This window comes from Danio aesculapii, chromosome 2 (genome assembly GCF_903798145.1).
Source record: "Danio aesculapii chromosome 2, fDanAes4.1, whole genome shotgun sequence".
NCBI classification, from domain to species: Eukaryota; Metazoa; Chordata; class Actinopteri; order Cypriniformes; family Danionidae; genus Danio; species Danio aesculapii.
This window is the reverse complement of record NC_079436.1, coordinates 54769637-54785836: the sequence shown is the minus strand read 5'-3', so window position 1 is coordinate 54785836 and position 16200 is coordinate 54769637. Positions and strand designations below refer to the sequence as shown.

The window sequence follows — 16200 nt, the reverse complement described above, 5'->3', positions numbered from 1 at the left end:
AAACCGCTCCAATTGGTCCACCGTTTTTATGTTGTTAAATTGAAAAAAAAGGACTGGGTGTGTTTATATCACCCCAATATGACGGTCTGTACACTATACCTACACACATGTCTGTCCAAACAGCTTGAAAAGTAGATTTTTCACCATAGGTGCTCTTTAAAAAAAAAATAACATTTTTAAAAAAACAACCCCAAACTTTTGACCGGTAGTGTATATGTGTGTATAATTTTGCAAACGTTATGGTAACATTAAGTTTGAATACTCCCTGAACATTTCGAAAATTCATTCTGATATAAACCATTAGTCGGTGGGTCTATCAGCCATTTAGGGCGAGGCTATTAGTCATTTAGGGGGCAGGGCGATCAGTCATTTAGGGTGGGGCTATCAGTCAGTCAGGGCGGGGCTATCAGTCCTTTAGGTTGGATGTATCAGTCCTTAAGGGCGAGGCTATCAGTAATCTATGGCAGAGCTATCATTACTTTAAGGCGGACCTATCAGTCATTCAGGTTGGGGCTATCAGTGATTTGGGGCGGGGTTATCAGTCATTTAGGGTGGGACTATCAGCCCTTTAGGGCGTGGCTATCAATCATTCTGGGCGAAGCTATCCGTCATGTAAGACGGGGCTATGAGCCATTTAGGGAGGTGCAATCAGTCTTTCTGGGTGGGGCTATCAGTCATTTAGGGTGGGGCTATAAGTAATTTAGGGCAGGACAATCAGTCCTTTAGGGCAGAACTATCAATGCTTTAGGGAGGGCTATAAGTAATTTAGGGCAGAACTATCAGTCCTTTAGGGTGGAGCTATGAGTCATTCAGGGCGGGGCTCAGAGTAATTTAGTGCGGAACTATCAGTTCTTTAGGGTGGAGCTATGAGTATTTAGGGAGGGGCTATCAGTCCTTTAGGGAGTGCCTATCAGGGATTGTTAATTCCATCCATCGATTTGTCAATCTTCTTTCATTTTGTTAGTAACATCCATCTTCCAACAATCCATTCGGTTCCCAAAGGACAAAATCATGCAACGCCCTACATTTTTTCTAATCTTAGGAAGTCACGATAGAGGAAAAAAGGACAATCTTAACTTGATTAATGGCACTCATGACAAATTTAACCCTTTCTGCACGTCTCAGTTAAGGAGAGTTGACTATTTTTTATTCGATTATAGCTCAGGATAATTCAATAACCGGTGGATATTGCTGGGGACATGTCACCTCCATCCATGCTAATTCTTAGCGTTGTGATTTCGAGCTCTTGAGTCTTCAGCACAACACCACACCATTCAGAAGATCTCTATGGGCTTTTCTGTGAAACGATCTTCGGTGAACATCCATCATGATCCACGTCCTGTAAACACACTCTCAACGACTGCCAAAAAAAAAAGCGTTCATGCTTTCAGACGCTGCCAGAAGTTTCCGCGTGTGGAGTAAGATCATTAAGATGGATGGACTGCTTTAGGAGGCGGCGAGCAGAAGATGGATGGTGTGTTTCTGTATGCGCTCACTAATGATGCGAGTTGTCAAGCACTGGATGTAGACGCTCTCCAGAGGCCAACATCTATCTTAGCATCCTCTCTGCATTTCATTTGCTTCCTGTGTCCTCTGTGTCTCTGAGGAAACACGCTGCTCCTGTCTGACACATTCAGCATGGGTTGTCGCAAAAGTTCAACTCTGTCTGGCTGTAATTGTAGGGGAGCGCGGGGCACAAAGTAACGCGGGGTTAAATGTAACACTGAGTTTTAAGGTATTTGCTCAGGGTTAACTGTGGCATGCTTCAGAGGTTTTCACCACAGTGTCGGCAGACGCCTTCCTGCCAATTATTGAAAAAGTTCGGCGGAATTCGGATGAGAAACACTGGAGAAAGGATTTTTGCAGCATAAAAGTGTTTTTTATTATAGTCAATACTTTTTTTATTTAAAAAAAATCTGTGAAAGTATGAACGTGTAATCTTATATTGTTGTGATCTTTGTCTTCTACAACCCAGGCTCCTTCTGAGAACGTAGTCCCGTGGACGTTTCTGGAGACCACGAAATACGTAGCCGGGGGTACGTACGGCTGCATTTCAATTTTTAAGTGAACGCTGCAGAGCGCCGTTCCTTTCGGCGCTTGCCGGCCGGCCGCTCGCCTCCGTGTGGAGGGCTTTCCCGCTGCAACCAGTTTGTCCGGTTAGCTCTTCATGTACTTTGGCAGACTTGAGGCGCAGAGAAGGGCTGACGACGATGACGACCGGGTTCGAGTCCGGGGAAGAGCGGTTCCAGAAATCAGGTAAGAAAACAAAAACAAAATCCAAAAAATGAAGTGAACAAGTTCGTCACAGGGTGAGAGTGTGGTCAAAATCCGAAAACGTGGTAAAAATCAGACGAGGGCTTTTCTTTTTCTGGACGGCTTTTGTGAATCGTCGTTGGTTGGGTTTAGGGACGGAGAAGGGTGGGTCAGCCGATTGGCCGGTCGCACGGTCAATCATCCTGTCATCCAGGCAGACAGGCGGAAGGTCATTTGACAGCGGCCTCTAAGGGGTTTATGCGAGAACGGCGCGGGAAAAAGGGTGCACAGCGGCCTCTCGCGGATTCGCGAAAACAAAAACTGCAAAAATACGTACCACTCGGGACATATTTCGCGGTCTCCAGAAACGTCCCCGGACTACGTTCCAGAATGAGCCTGGGTTGGTCTTCTAGGCTAAAAGATGAAACCATTTTGAAAGATGTAAAAAAACACACAGTGACTGCCAGCCGGTTTTGAAGCAAACATGACACAGCGGGGTTAGTTGTAACAGGGTGTTACAATTAAGCACACACTGTTGAACACCAAATAAACACCAAATAAACGAACACAATATTTTTTTAAATCTGAGTGTAATGTTGAGAACTTTCTAAATAAAATTATTTTTTATTGAACTGTTTTTTTTTTTGACAGACAAAAAATATTTTATTGCTAATAATGCAAATAAATGCATTGTATAATAATGGATAATAATGCAAATAAATCCAAATGTGTTTATCCAATAAATAAATAAACATACTGTGTAGAATAAAAAATAGATTGAGCTAGGTACAGAGAAAATATAGCTACTATTTAAAGTAAACTAAATTTAAATTAACTGTGTGTAATCTGCCTTTTTAAGCATGTGTTACATCTAACCCTCTGTCTGTTACTACTTGCCCCGCAGGTGCGGTAAATAGTAACATTTTGACCCCTGGCACTTTTGGCAACACTGCACAGAAACCATAGGCCCGGCGATCATACTTTCAGTGCTCATTTGTAGGAGAGGCTTGTGTATTGTTGGTAAAAAACAAATGGTTTGTCTAACCCCATTACTTTGTTCATTATTTGGCCAAAACCAAAAAGTGTTACTTTGTGCCCCGCTCTCCCCTACATTGGAATTAATTAATATTTGTCTTTTTTGTGTGTATCAATTACATTGCAAGATCACATTGCTCTCAAGTGTTATATTACACAGAATGACACGAATTTAAATTCATAAAGGTCATTCAAAGAACAAGTGTCTTTTTCATTTTCAGAAGTGACTATTTTAATGGTTTTAAATCGTGTTTATTATTATTAGAGTCTTTAATTTTGGTTTATGTTGTCTTTTTATTAAAATGTGCATTTGAAAATACAGGAATAAAGTTCTTTCAACCACCACAAACAATAAAGTTCACCAACTTCCGAAGAATGAGCAATAAAAAGTCTTATTTGTAGGTCAAGTGTGAAATAATAAGGATTAGGATAATCACCTGATCATAGTTATGTATGTCATCATTACAACAGACCTACAGAAGTCTATCTTTATTAGCAAAATACAATATTCAACATCAGAATCAGTTTTATTGCCAAGTGTGCTTCACACAAACAAGGAATTTGTTTTGGCTACAGAAGCTTCCAGTGTACATAAAGTGACAAGTGGCAACACAATTTTTTTTTTTCATATTTATTTTGTCATATTATCATCTTTATTATCATGAATTATTATTATTATTATTATTATTATTATTATTATTATTATTATCATAAATACTGCCCATCCCTGATCATAAGCACGGGATCCTCTCAAAATTAGTTTATAAATAAACTTCACTTATTTAGGATATGGATTTTCACATTCTGATTCCAATGCCTCATTATTAAATTGGTAAAATGACTATAATTAAATGAAATATGATGTGTTCTCTGAAAGAGCGTACTTGCATTGTGATGACATTATATTGTCATTCTGGCATTATATAATGAATTTACACTGCAGATCTTAATGGTCAATTCCGATTTTGTGACTATCCGATTTGTTTGCTGGCCTGCTTACATCATCTTTTAAAAGTGACTCGTATCCGATTGTCTGTATTTACACAGCACACGGCAAAAGGCGCAATGAGCAGGGAAAAAAAAAAAAAGCGGGCGCTGACTGACAGCTGATAATAAAACAGCACCATTTTCTCCGTTGCTGTATTTAATCTGTTCGCAGGGCTTCTCATTTGGCCCTCTTCTTTTAATCTAGGCCTTTTTAAACCAGTAGGCATCTTAATGTAATGTCCATGGCGTGATTTGTGCATGTGATGTATGCAACAGTTTTATTCAACGCAGGCTCATTCTGAAAACGTAGTCCCGTGGTCGTTTCTGGAGACCGCGAAATATGTCCCGGGAGGTACGTATTTTTGCAGTTTTTGTTTTCGCGAATCCACGAGAGGCCGCTGCGTGCGCTTTTTTGTATCTCCAATTTCTCTTGTGAGTGCCTTTCGTGCCCGCTGTTCTCGCGTAAAACCACCAGAGGCCACTGTTAATCGAACGTCTGTCTGACTGGATGACTGACTGGCCGGCCGACCGATCGACAGACCCACTCCTTCACCTAAACTCAACCAATTTTATCGATTGACCCGCCCACCCACTTACGTCACTAAAACCCAACTAACGATTTACAAAAGTCGTCAAGAAAAAGAAAAGCCCTCATCTGATTTTTACCACATTTCAGATTTCACCACATTCTCACCCTGTTATTCACTCGTTCATTTTATTTTTTGGATTCAGTTTTTGTCTTACCTGATTTTACCCGCTCTTCCCCAGACTGGAACACCATCATTGTCGTCGTCGAGGTCATTTCCTCTCTGCGTCTCAAGTTCGCCGACGTACACGTCGAGCTAACTGGACAAACTGGTTGCAATGGGAAAGCCCTCCACACGGGGTAATTGGTCAGCTGGTAAGCGCGAAAAGGAATGGCGTCACACCGCCCCATACCATTCGTTTAAAAAAAAATGAGATGCAGCCATACACGCGGCTACATAATTCGCGGCCTCCAGAAACGCCCACAGGACTACGTGTTCAGAATGAGCCTGGGTTGGTTTTACATTAGTTTATTGTTTAGGTAGTTGATATTGCGCTCTTTCGCTCTCGCTAACATGCTTAAATACTTGTGCTACATAACAATATAAAAGCTTTTTTAGTCCTCGTGTCTCAGATTTAGGGTTTGGGACTCTGCTGAAGTCTGTTCTGAAATAAAAGCATCAGAGTTAACATAATTTGCTACTGTTTTAATGACGCACGACTCGCATTGACCGATGAAATTCCAATCTACCTGCTTACATTGCAGACACGAGGACACAGATCTGATTCATATCGGATAAATTTCCACATGTGAACAAGGCCTGAATCTGATTTGGGTAAATCGGAATCCATGTGATTTGTTCCTGCTTGCACGTACACGGGCCATATCCGATCTGTGCCACATGGGAGAACAAATCGGAATTGAGTCACTTGAACCATGCAGTGTAAATGCGGCTAAAATGGTCTTAAAATGACAATAATATAATTTATCGCAATTTATTTTGGTGCAATATATCATACAACAAAAAATAGATATTGTGACAGGCCTGGACTGAGGCACATATTTCAAGTGAGCCTGGACTGGATATTTCTCTCTCTCATCACTTTCTGTGCTGACCGTCATCTCTGATTCTCTCTGTCTTCTCCTCATTCTCTGATCTCTGGAGGTACAGCGACCTTAATGCCACTACTGACATCATTACCAACCTTCTGTATCCATGGAGACCGAGCATCAGTTACACAACAACACTCAACACATCAAACAAACGGTTCTTAGTCGCTTATTTATCAGGGCGGAATGAACCGCCAACTATTCCAGCATATGTTTTACATAGCGGATGCCCTTCAAGCAGCAACCCAGTACTGGGAAACCCCCATACACTCTCACATTCACTTACGTCCAATTTAGTTAATCTAATTCACTCATAGCGCATGCGTTTGGACTGAAGCATTGTTTCCACATTGACAAAATGTGAGATTGCGTTGGGCCATCGCCAGTGCATATAATTTATCATTGCTTGACATTGCAGCCTACCATTATCAATGCTTTAAAATACTACTTCTCCCTTTCAAGGCACTTCATAATCTTGCTCCTCAACATTTCACCGAACTTCTCCATGCTTATACCCCTTCTTGCACTCTTAGAACAGCCAACTCTTTCTCCCTGGTGCCACCTCACACTCGATGTAGCACAATGGGTGCCAGAACTATTAGCTCTGCGGCTCCTTGACTATGGAACTCGCTTCCCCTGGACCTTCGGAGCTGTGATTGTCCACACTTTTAAATCTCATCTCAAGATCCATCTTTTTAAGCAGGCTTTCTTTTGACTCTCTTTTATCAATTTATTTTATACTCACGATGTGTTTGAACTTGCAACTCCTTACATGCATTTAAAATCTTGTTTGGCTACGCTTTATTAATTGTTTTTTGTTCTGTTATGGCTGTTGATGCTTGTTTTAAGGCGACCTTGGATGTCCAGAAAGGCGCCATTTACAAATAAAATGAATTATTATTATTATTAATATTAATATTATTATTATTATTATTATCAATGTAAAATATATTCAAACAAACATCTATGCATTATAAGTGACACTGGTGTATTCCAGGATCAATTGACTGTGCAGAGAAGTCCATACCTGTCAACCCTCCTGTTTTTTTCCATATTTCTCCCGTATTTTTGATCTATGAAAAGTGAAAGTTGCATCAAAGAGCCAATCTCAAATGTGATATAATTGCAAGAGCTGTTCAAGAAAATTCTGCTTTCACTTTATTTTGGCTTCAAAGCACGTTGAAAGTAAAGGGTCACGAAACACCAAAACACATTTTTTGAGATGTTGACAGTCAAATATGTGTCCCACATTGCTAAAAACACTATTAGGACATATTTATTTCACCAAAAAGTAAAAATGTGGTTGTTTTTGTGTTATTTCGAGCAAATTCGTTCTTCCAGTTTTAAATTAAATTTTGAAGCTGCGTCACAGTGATTAGATCCTTGTGTAAAGTCCAGCGTGGAGACTGGATTAATTTAATATTAAAAGGGATGCATTCACATTCATTTTCATTAAAGCGATGCATCGATCGTCGCCCTCCCTATGCAGCCTCTGAATCAGTCCAGTCATGTATTGGTGCTGACTGATAGACACACTTCAAAGTGATAAAGACACTAATCCCAGATCAGCTTCTGTACATTCGATTTGAAGAGGAGCGAAAGTGGACACTTTTGGACTGGGGTATTTTTAAAACAGATAAATACACTTAATAATATTTAAACATGTCCGTCCTGGCGTCTTATTAAATACGAATAATGTTGTCGCAAATGAGCATAAACAGAAAGTAATCGAATGTTTTTATTATAGATCTGTGAATTTATAAAAGGACGCCTCTGTTACCAAACAAAACAGTGGATCAAAATGATTACTACATCTCAATGTTGACAGGTATGGAAGTCAAAGTCGCCAATGTTAGCTGCTTTGCTATTTGTTTACAAAAGGATGTGGGAGGAGGGCGGCGTCTGTAGTTTGCTTGAAGGCACTTTGAAATAAGTAGCTGGTAACCGGCACAAAACAGGTCATGTGACATTGACATATTTTATTCAAAACTATCTACTTTTTCATTTAGAAGTTTAATTTCTTGCCTAAACCCACAACACAACGTTTAGAGCCTCCAGAAATGAGAAAAACGAGACAAGAAAAAACTTTTAACACACATTCTAATATGTTATCGTAGGAACATTCATACTGAACTTTGAGAAAACCTTGCCAGAACTTTCTGAGAATGTTCTCTGTCAGCCAGGTACAAACTTGTCTGATTTTTAAGGAACTAAACCCTTTAAGACTCACTATTGCATGAAAGAATATACATAAGAGTGAATAAATAACAACAAACCATTCATTTCTCCCTCAAATCAGCAGTGTGTGTGTCTGTCTGTCTGTGCGTGTGGTGTCTGGCCCTCTAAACAGATTCTTTCATGTCTGTTTGAGAGATGTACAAAGAGCACAGCTGCTTTGGCACATCTCTAAACCTGAACGCTTACACACACACACACACAGACTTTTATCTCCACCGCCATCCTCCCGTCTCATCTCAGCCACACCAAACAGCCCAGAGCCCAACAACAACACACTCTTACACACAGTTTCATCACACACTTCAACAGAGCCATGCTGTATGAAGCTACATAATATACAATGATATAAGACAAGAAGACAGGAAAACCTGGGAAAATCACTCAATTCAGGGGAAACTCTCTGATGAATTCCGCACTGCCTCTCTGTCACAGGTTTCATATCTTATTTACTTGAGCGAGCGTCTGCTGCTTCTCTGATGCTCCTCCAGAGAAGACGACTTCAGTAATCTCTAATCATTCGTGTCTTCTTTTCAGCTCAGTAAAGTCTCAGACAGTGCTCAGAGTTGCTAAACATCAAAACGTTTTACTTATCTATTCACATTTTTAAAAAATATATATAAATGTTTTAAAACAAAACGGCAAAAGAATTGAATTCAACTTTTCTTCACTTTATAAATAACACTTTAATAACGATAAAGAAATGACTGACTACGTTTTCATGGACATCAGTAATCAAATTATTTGCCTTAATCTAATTAAGACAATAGTAAGATTAAGACGTTTACATGAGCTACTTTTTAAATGTTTCTTTCATGATCCCGTTTCACATGTTAAAACACATAATTCAATTAACGTCATTACGTCACCGCGCTATCCACAGTTCCTCCGGAGTTTCATGTAATTTCGGGTATTTAATTTTTAATTTGTCGACTTTAACTGCGGTTTGGCCATTTCACGTTCATTCAGGAACATTTCATGCACGCCCCCCTGACAAACGAGATATTGAATGCAGCTATGAACTGCTGGAAGAGTGTTGTTTTAATGGAAGTTCATACCGCATGCTGTATGGAAGAAAAAAACCTCTGCATTTCACATTGCAGGTGTCTGTGGTCTTCACTGACTCGGTAGGTGCAGATAATAGTGTCAGACAGCCGTGTGTGTATAGAGTATCCTTTCGCAAAATGCGGCGAAAAGTTCTACATAACGGTAATAGTTTGATTAAGGTGTTTACATGTCTGAACAGCACTTCAATAATGCAACTAATATCGGCAATACTCCATGTCTTAATTCCATTTCTCTTTAGTTCAATTATGACCTTAATTGAATTAAATGAATAAAATAATTAAAATAAATTAAATCGCTCAATCAGTACATTTACATGGACACCAATAATTCGATTTGAATGTGATTAAGACAATCCTCTGATTAAGAGTCTATCATGTAAACATCGATTTTTGATTCATTTAATTCGATGGTCATAATCGAACTACAGAGAAATCCAATTAAGACGTGTGGAGTATGTTGATTTTAGTCGTAATAATGAAGCGCAACTTAGACATGTAAACACCTTAAACCATTACCGTCATGTAGAACTTTTCACCGCATTTTGCGATGAGTCTATACTTACACGGCTGTCTGACACTATTATTTGCACCTACCGAGTCAGTGAAGACCACAGACACCTGCATCGCGAAATGCGGAGGTTTTTTCTCCCATTCAGCGTGCGGTATCAAATTCCATTAAAACTACACTCTTCCAGCAGTTCCTAGCTGCATCCAATATCTCGTTTGTCAGGGGGGCATGCATGAAATGTTCCTGAATGAACGTGAAATGGCCAAACTGCAGTTAAAGTGGACAAATTAAAAATTAAATACACAAAATTACATAAAACTCCAGAGGATGCGTGGATAGCTGGGTGACGCAATGGCGCATGGTTTCCGCTACATTTATTCTTTCATGGCGGGGCGCCACGCCAAAATTCATCCCGCTACGGCTTCATTACAGCTTCTCGTTTAAAACATTTAATTTTTTTTAATAGCAGGTGATAATCGCACCAAAACATATTAAAGGGTAAATTAATTATAACAGCGCGAACTCTTCTGTAACCGTAGTATACTGCTGTGCGTCATTTGTTTAACCCTTTAAGGTGACGTGCTGACTGACTGACTGACAGGTTGAATTATGTCAAAAATAACATTCATTTCATTCAATCATTTGTTTTCCTTCAGCTTAGTCTCTATTTTAGGGGTCGCCACAGCGGAATGAACCGCCAACTATTCCAGCATATGGTTTATACAGCAGATGCCCTTCCAGCCTCAACCCAGTACTGGGAAACACCCATACACTCATTCACACACACACTTATACTCAGTTTATTCAATTCACCTATAGCGCATGTGTTTGGACTGTGGGGGAAACCGGAGTTCCCAGAGGAAACCCATGCCAACACGGGGAGAACATGCAAACTCCACACAGAAAAGCCAACTGGCACAGCCGGGACTCAAACCACCAACCTGCTTGCTGTGAGGCCACAGTGCTAACCACTGAGCTGCCCCAAAAATAACATATTTTCTTTTAAAATACACTCCAATAACCTTAATGATTGTTTTTTTTACAGTGGATTACTGTATAACAAATACTAACATGATGATTACAGCTTAAAATAGGATATAAAGTTTATTCAGTTTACAAAATTAATACTCATTTTGCTTTAATATATTATTGATTATAAAGTATAAAATACTACTTCTAACAGTGTTGGAAAGAGTAATAAAAAAATCATACTCAAGTAAAATTACCATTATTTGCCCAAAAATGTAGTGCAAGTAGATTAAAAGTATCTGTTGTAAATATTACTCAGAGTATGAGTAAAAAGCAGACCTTTCAAAAGTACTCAAGAGTAGTATTGAGTATTACGCTGTGAAAAGCTGATGTATTTACATGTAATTTGTGCATGTGTGTGTGTGTAAACGTAACATTCTGTAGTGCATTTAGTTATAGTTCAAGGCCATTTCGCTCATCAATGTAAACATCTATCATCTTCTCATCAGTGACATTCAGTTTAAACAGTATCTGGGTCATTGTGTGTAAAGTATCTTCTTGGACATATCTTCTTTAATGCTTACAAACAGTTTGCTGCATGTCTTGGTTCTGCATGATGCGATTTTCTGTCTATATGCAATTTGATTGGACAGGAATCACAGGACTGATTTCTCTAATCCCCATAGACAGGAAATAATAAAGTAGTGACTGCAGGTTGAAGAAAAGTAGTGGAGTAAAAGTACCGATACTGTACTAAAAATGTACTCAAGGGAAAGTAAACATTTATAAAACTACTCAGTATATTACAATTCCTGAGAAAAACTACTCAATTACAGTAATGTGAGTATTTGTAATTAGTTACTTTACACCACTGATTTCTACTAAGTAGCTAGGGGTTTCCATCCTAACATGTATGACATATTTCTTTTACAATTCACTCCAATCCTTTTTGTAACCATTTTTTACAGTGGATTACTGTTTAACAAATACTGACATGCTGGTAACAGCTTAAAATGAAGTATAGAGTTTATTTCAGTTTACAAAATTAATACTTATTTTACTTTAGTTTATAGTAGTTTACTATAAAATACTATTATTAAGGCATCACGGTGGTGCAGTGGGTAGCACAATCACCTCACAGCAAGAAGGTCGCTTGTTCAAGCCTCGGCTGGGCCAGTTGGCATTTCTGTGTGGAGTTTGCATGTTGTCCCCGTGTTGGCGTGGGTTTTCTCCAGGTGCTTCGGTTTCCCCCACAGTCCAAAGACATGCAGTACAGGTGAATTGGGTAAGCTAAATTGTCCGAAGTGTATGTGTGTGAATGAGAGTGTATGGGTGTTTCCCAGGACTGGGTTGCAGCTGGAAGGGCATCCGTTTGGACTGTGGGGCAAACCGGTGCACCCGGAGGAAACCCACACCAATACAGAGAGAACAAGCAAACTCCACACAGAAATGAGTCGAACCAGCGACCTTCTTGCTGTGAGGTGACAGTGCTAACCACTGAGCCACCGTGTCGCGTAGATTATTATTATGTTCTTTAATCATATGAACGTTTTCATAGTAGTCAATAATATTACTGAAATTAATTTAAAAACTGAACAAATATAAATTTACACACATTTACACAAGTAAATAAATAGACTTAATGATGGGCTAAAAATCTGGAAATCTGCAGATTCCATGTGGGCCTTGCTATGGGTTTCCATCCTAACATGAAGCAAATCTCCTCAGTTTTGCAAAAATAAAAATCCAAAATTTTTCATTAAGTTGTTAGAGTGGCCAACCGTGGTATTGGTAGCCTAGCAACCAACTGTAAACAAGACAAGCATATTTAGCTGCATGGGTGAAATGTTCATTACCTCAGAGCTCATTTAGAAAATGCATTTCCATCTCAAATTATTTACATTAACCATTTTTCACAGTCCAAAACCACCTCAAGCCAGCGTGAAAACCTTTTTTGCAAATTAAAGACATTTTTTATTTAAAATTTGGTATTTCAATCACTCGTTTCTCATGCGATACCATAATATGCACATTAACACATGAGAAAGATGTTACTGACACGTTGGCTCTCTTTATTTTGAGTAATCTGAAACAAAATTGATACTTCAGCGCCAAAATTAAATTAATTAACTACCTAATTAACTATTTAATTTAATTTAAATAGTTTACTATTATAATATATATAATACTATTTAATTATTTAATTAATTAACTATTTAAATAACTATATTTATTCATTTATTCGTTCATTTTCCTTCGGCTTAGTCTCTTTTCAGTGGTCGCCACAGCGGAATGAAATGCCAACAATTCTGGCATATGTTTTACGCAGCTAATGCCCTTCCAGCCACAACCCAGTACCAGGAAACACCCATACACACTCGCATCCACACACGCACTCGGACACTACGGCCAATTTAGTTTATTCAATTCACCTATAGCACATGTTTTTGGACTGTGGGGGAAACCAGAGCACCAGGAGGAAATCTACGCCAACACGGGGAGAACATGCAAACTCCACACAGACATGCCAACTGACCCAGCCGGGACTCGAACCAGCGACCTTCTTGCTGTGAGGCGACAGTGCTAACCACTCATCCACCATGCTGCGCCCCCAACGCTTTTCATCAATTTCATAATGAAACAATAACCATTATTAGACACACCGTAACAGACAGCATCTGAATCCAACTGCGAATTTTCATTTAGCTGGTCAATGTCTATCAGCTAATATTAGCAAATACATTCTGGTTAATATGATTCAGTTTTGTTCAATTCAATTACCACACTTGGATATTGGCTTTATGAGCAGTTTTCCTAATGGCAACATTGCGGGGTGCTGTATCGTTGCACGCCACACGCTGAGACCCGAGTCTGCATCCAGACTCCAGTAATATACAATTGAGGTCAGAATTATTAGCCCTTCTGAATTATTAGCGCCCCTGTATATTTCCCCCCAATTTCTGCTTAATAGACTGATTTTTTCAACACATTTCTAAACATAATAGTTTTAATAACTCATTTCTAATAACTGATTTATTTTATCTTGGCCATGATGACAGTAAATAATATTTGACTAGATATTTTTCAAGATACTAGTATTCAGCTTAAAGTGACATTTAAAGGCTTAACTAGGTTAATTAGGGTAATTAGGCAAGTCATTGTATAACAGTGGTTTGTTCAGTAGACAAACGAATACAATATTGCTTAAGGGGGCTAATAATATTGACCTTAAAATGGCTTTAAAAAATTAAAAACTGCTTTTATTTATTTATTTATTTATTTATTTATTTATTTATTTATATTAATAAAACAAATAAGACTTTCTCCAGAAGAAAAATATTATAGGAAATCCTGTGAAACATTCCTTGCTCTGTTAAACATAATTTCAAGAGTTCACACTTAGCTGATAATCAATAAAGCGTATTTGGCATGCTGTCCCGGGAGAGAGCCCTGAGCTCGTAATATCCTCGAGCCCGGGGCTCCCTCCCGTTAGAAGGGCGAGAGGGGAGTTCGAGCTCAGGTAGGTCTCGAGACTCCCCTGCTTGTCGCCGCATGAGAAGTGTAAACTAGGGTTGTTTTCGGTGATAATTTGGTTTAATCTATTGCTATGGTATGTTTTTGGACGGTGGGAGGAAACCGGGGGACCCTGGGGAAACCCACGCGAACACGGGGAGAACATGTAAACTCCGCACAGAAACACCAATCAGCCCGATAGGAGGTTGGACCAGCGGTGTTCTTGCTGTGAGGCAACAGTGCTAGCCACTGGGCCACCGTGTCGCCCAATCGGAAAAAAGAGGGAGGAAGTAGGGGTGGAAGGAGGGGGAAGCTTCAAGACGAAGATAACTGAAGTGAAAAACTCTGGTTATTTATGATGCTTCCGTAATTATCTGATGGGTCACATTACGGAGCTAATGAGGAGCCAGCCGTGTTGATCATAAGCACGTGATCCTCTCGAAATTAGTTTATAAATAAACCACACTTGGGAAATATTTGAAAAAGAAAAATTCACAGGAGGACTAATCATTCTGACTTCAACTATCAGTGCAAGTGAAAAATGAAGCGCATACCACCATCTTGTTGAGGGAAACCCAGCAGTCGGAGGGGAAATCTTGCAGCATGGGCACCAAAAACTGCAGACACCCGTCCCAGTGACACAGCAGCAGCATCATGGCGATGAGGTTGAAGATCCGCATCACTGCACTGGCCAGGTCATAGGTCATGTGGAAGATCTGGCAAACACAACACAACACATAAACACCTTACTGAATGTCACACATGCATAATGCTATACATGAACATTAACTATTGTGGGTATTTTAGGAAAATTGTCTGAAATTGGTGATTGTTTCTGAAATTATGTTCAGTGTCAATATAGAATTACAAAAATTACATGCTTGAATATTAAAGGACAGAAAAAAAATCTAACACATACATATATATATATATATATATATATATATATATACACACACACACACACACACACGCACACACACACTCACCGGCCACTTTATTAGGTACACCTGTCCAACTGCTCGTTAACAGAAATTTCTAATCAGCTAATTACATGACAGCAACTCAATGCATTTAGGCATGTAGACATGGTCAAGATCATCTGCTGCAGTTCAAACCAAGCATCAGATCAGGAAGAAAGGTCGACTGGGATAACCCATTAGTACCAATTGAGCATCGTGTCAACGCCACAGCCTACCTGAGTATTGTTGCTGACCATGTCCATCCCTTTATGACCACAGTGTACCCATCTTCTGATGGCTACTTCCAGCAGGATAACGCTCCATGTCAAAAAGCACGAATTATCACAGACTGGTTTCTTGATCATGACAATGAGTTCACTGTACTCAAATGGCCTCCACAGTCACCAGAACTCAATCCAATAGAGCACCTTTGGGATGTGGTGGAACGGGAGTTTCGTATCATGGATGTGCAGCCGACAAATCTGCAGTAACTGTGTGATGCTATCATGTCAATATGGAGCAAAATCTCTGAGGAATATTTCCAGTACCTTGCTGAATCTATGCCACGAAGGATTAAGGCAGTTCTGAAGGAAAAGGAGGTCCAACCCGGTACTAGTAAGGTGTACCTAATAAAGTGGCCAGTGAGTACACACACACACACACACACACACACACACACACGTACATACATACATACATACACTACATGAGCAATATCACACGAGTAGCAGTGCGATATGGCTGTATAAAAGCACTGGTGGGAGGCGTGCGTTGGCACGCGGCCGCACAATCTTGTATATAAAAAAGAAAATCAAACACGGAGAGTCTAAAACCCTTTTGTATTAGGAACTTTCGCCATTCATTCACATCTGCAGCTGACGTCAGAACAGCAGAAGCCGTTACTAATTCACCAACGTCCCTTTAGACTAGAGCTAGTATTTGAATGACTCTCTATAGCTTAATGTGAAGCGGCGCTTCAGGTGTGTGACCCCCTTAAGGTGATGACAAAACTGCTGATTTTGCTCACATTTTAAG

At 39.5% G+C, this 16200-nt stretch overlaps 1 protein-coding gene across 1 annotated transcript in view; it reads right to left on the bottom strand.

The window, feature by feature from the left end:
- Positions 1 to 16200, bottom strand: part of LOC130214247 (potassium/sodium hyperpolarization-activated cyclic nucleotide-gated channel 2) — a 133811-nt gene that overhangs the window by 84161 nt on the left and 33450 nt on the right. Inside the window, 1 exon segment of the mRNA XM_056445848.1 lies at positions 14758 to 14919. Coding sequence (XP_056301823.1) covers positions 14758 to 14919 — 162 coding nt within the window.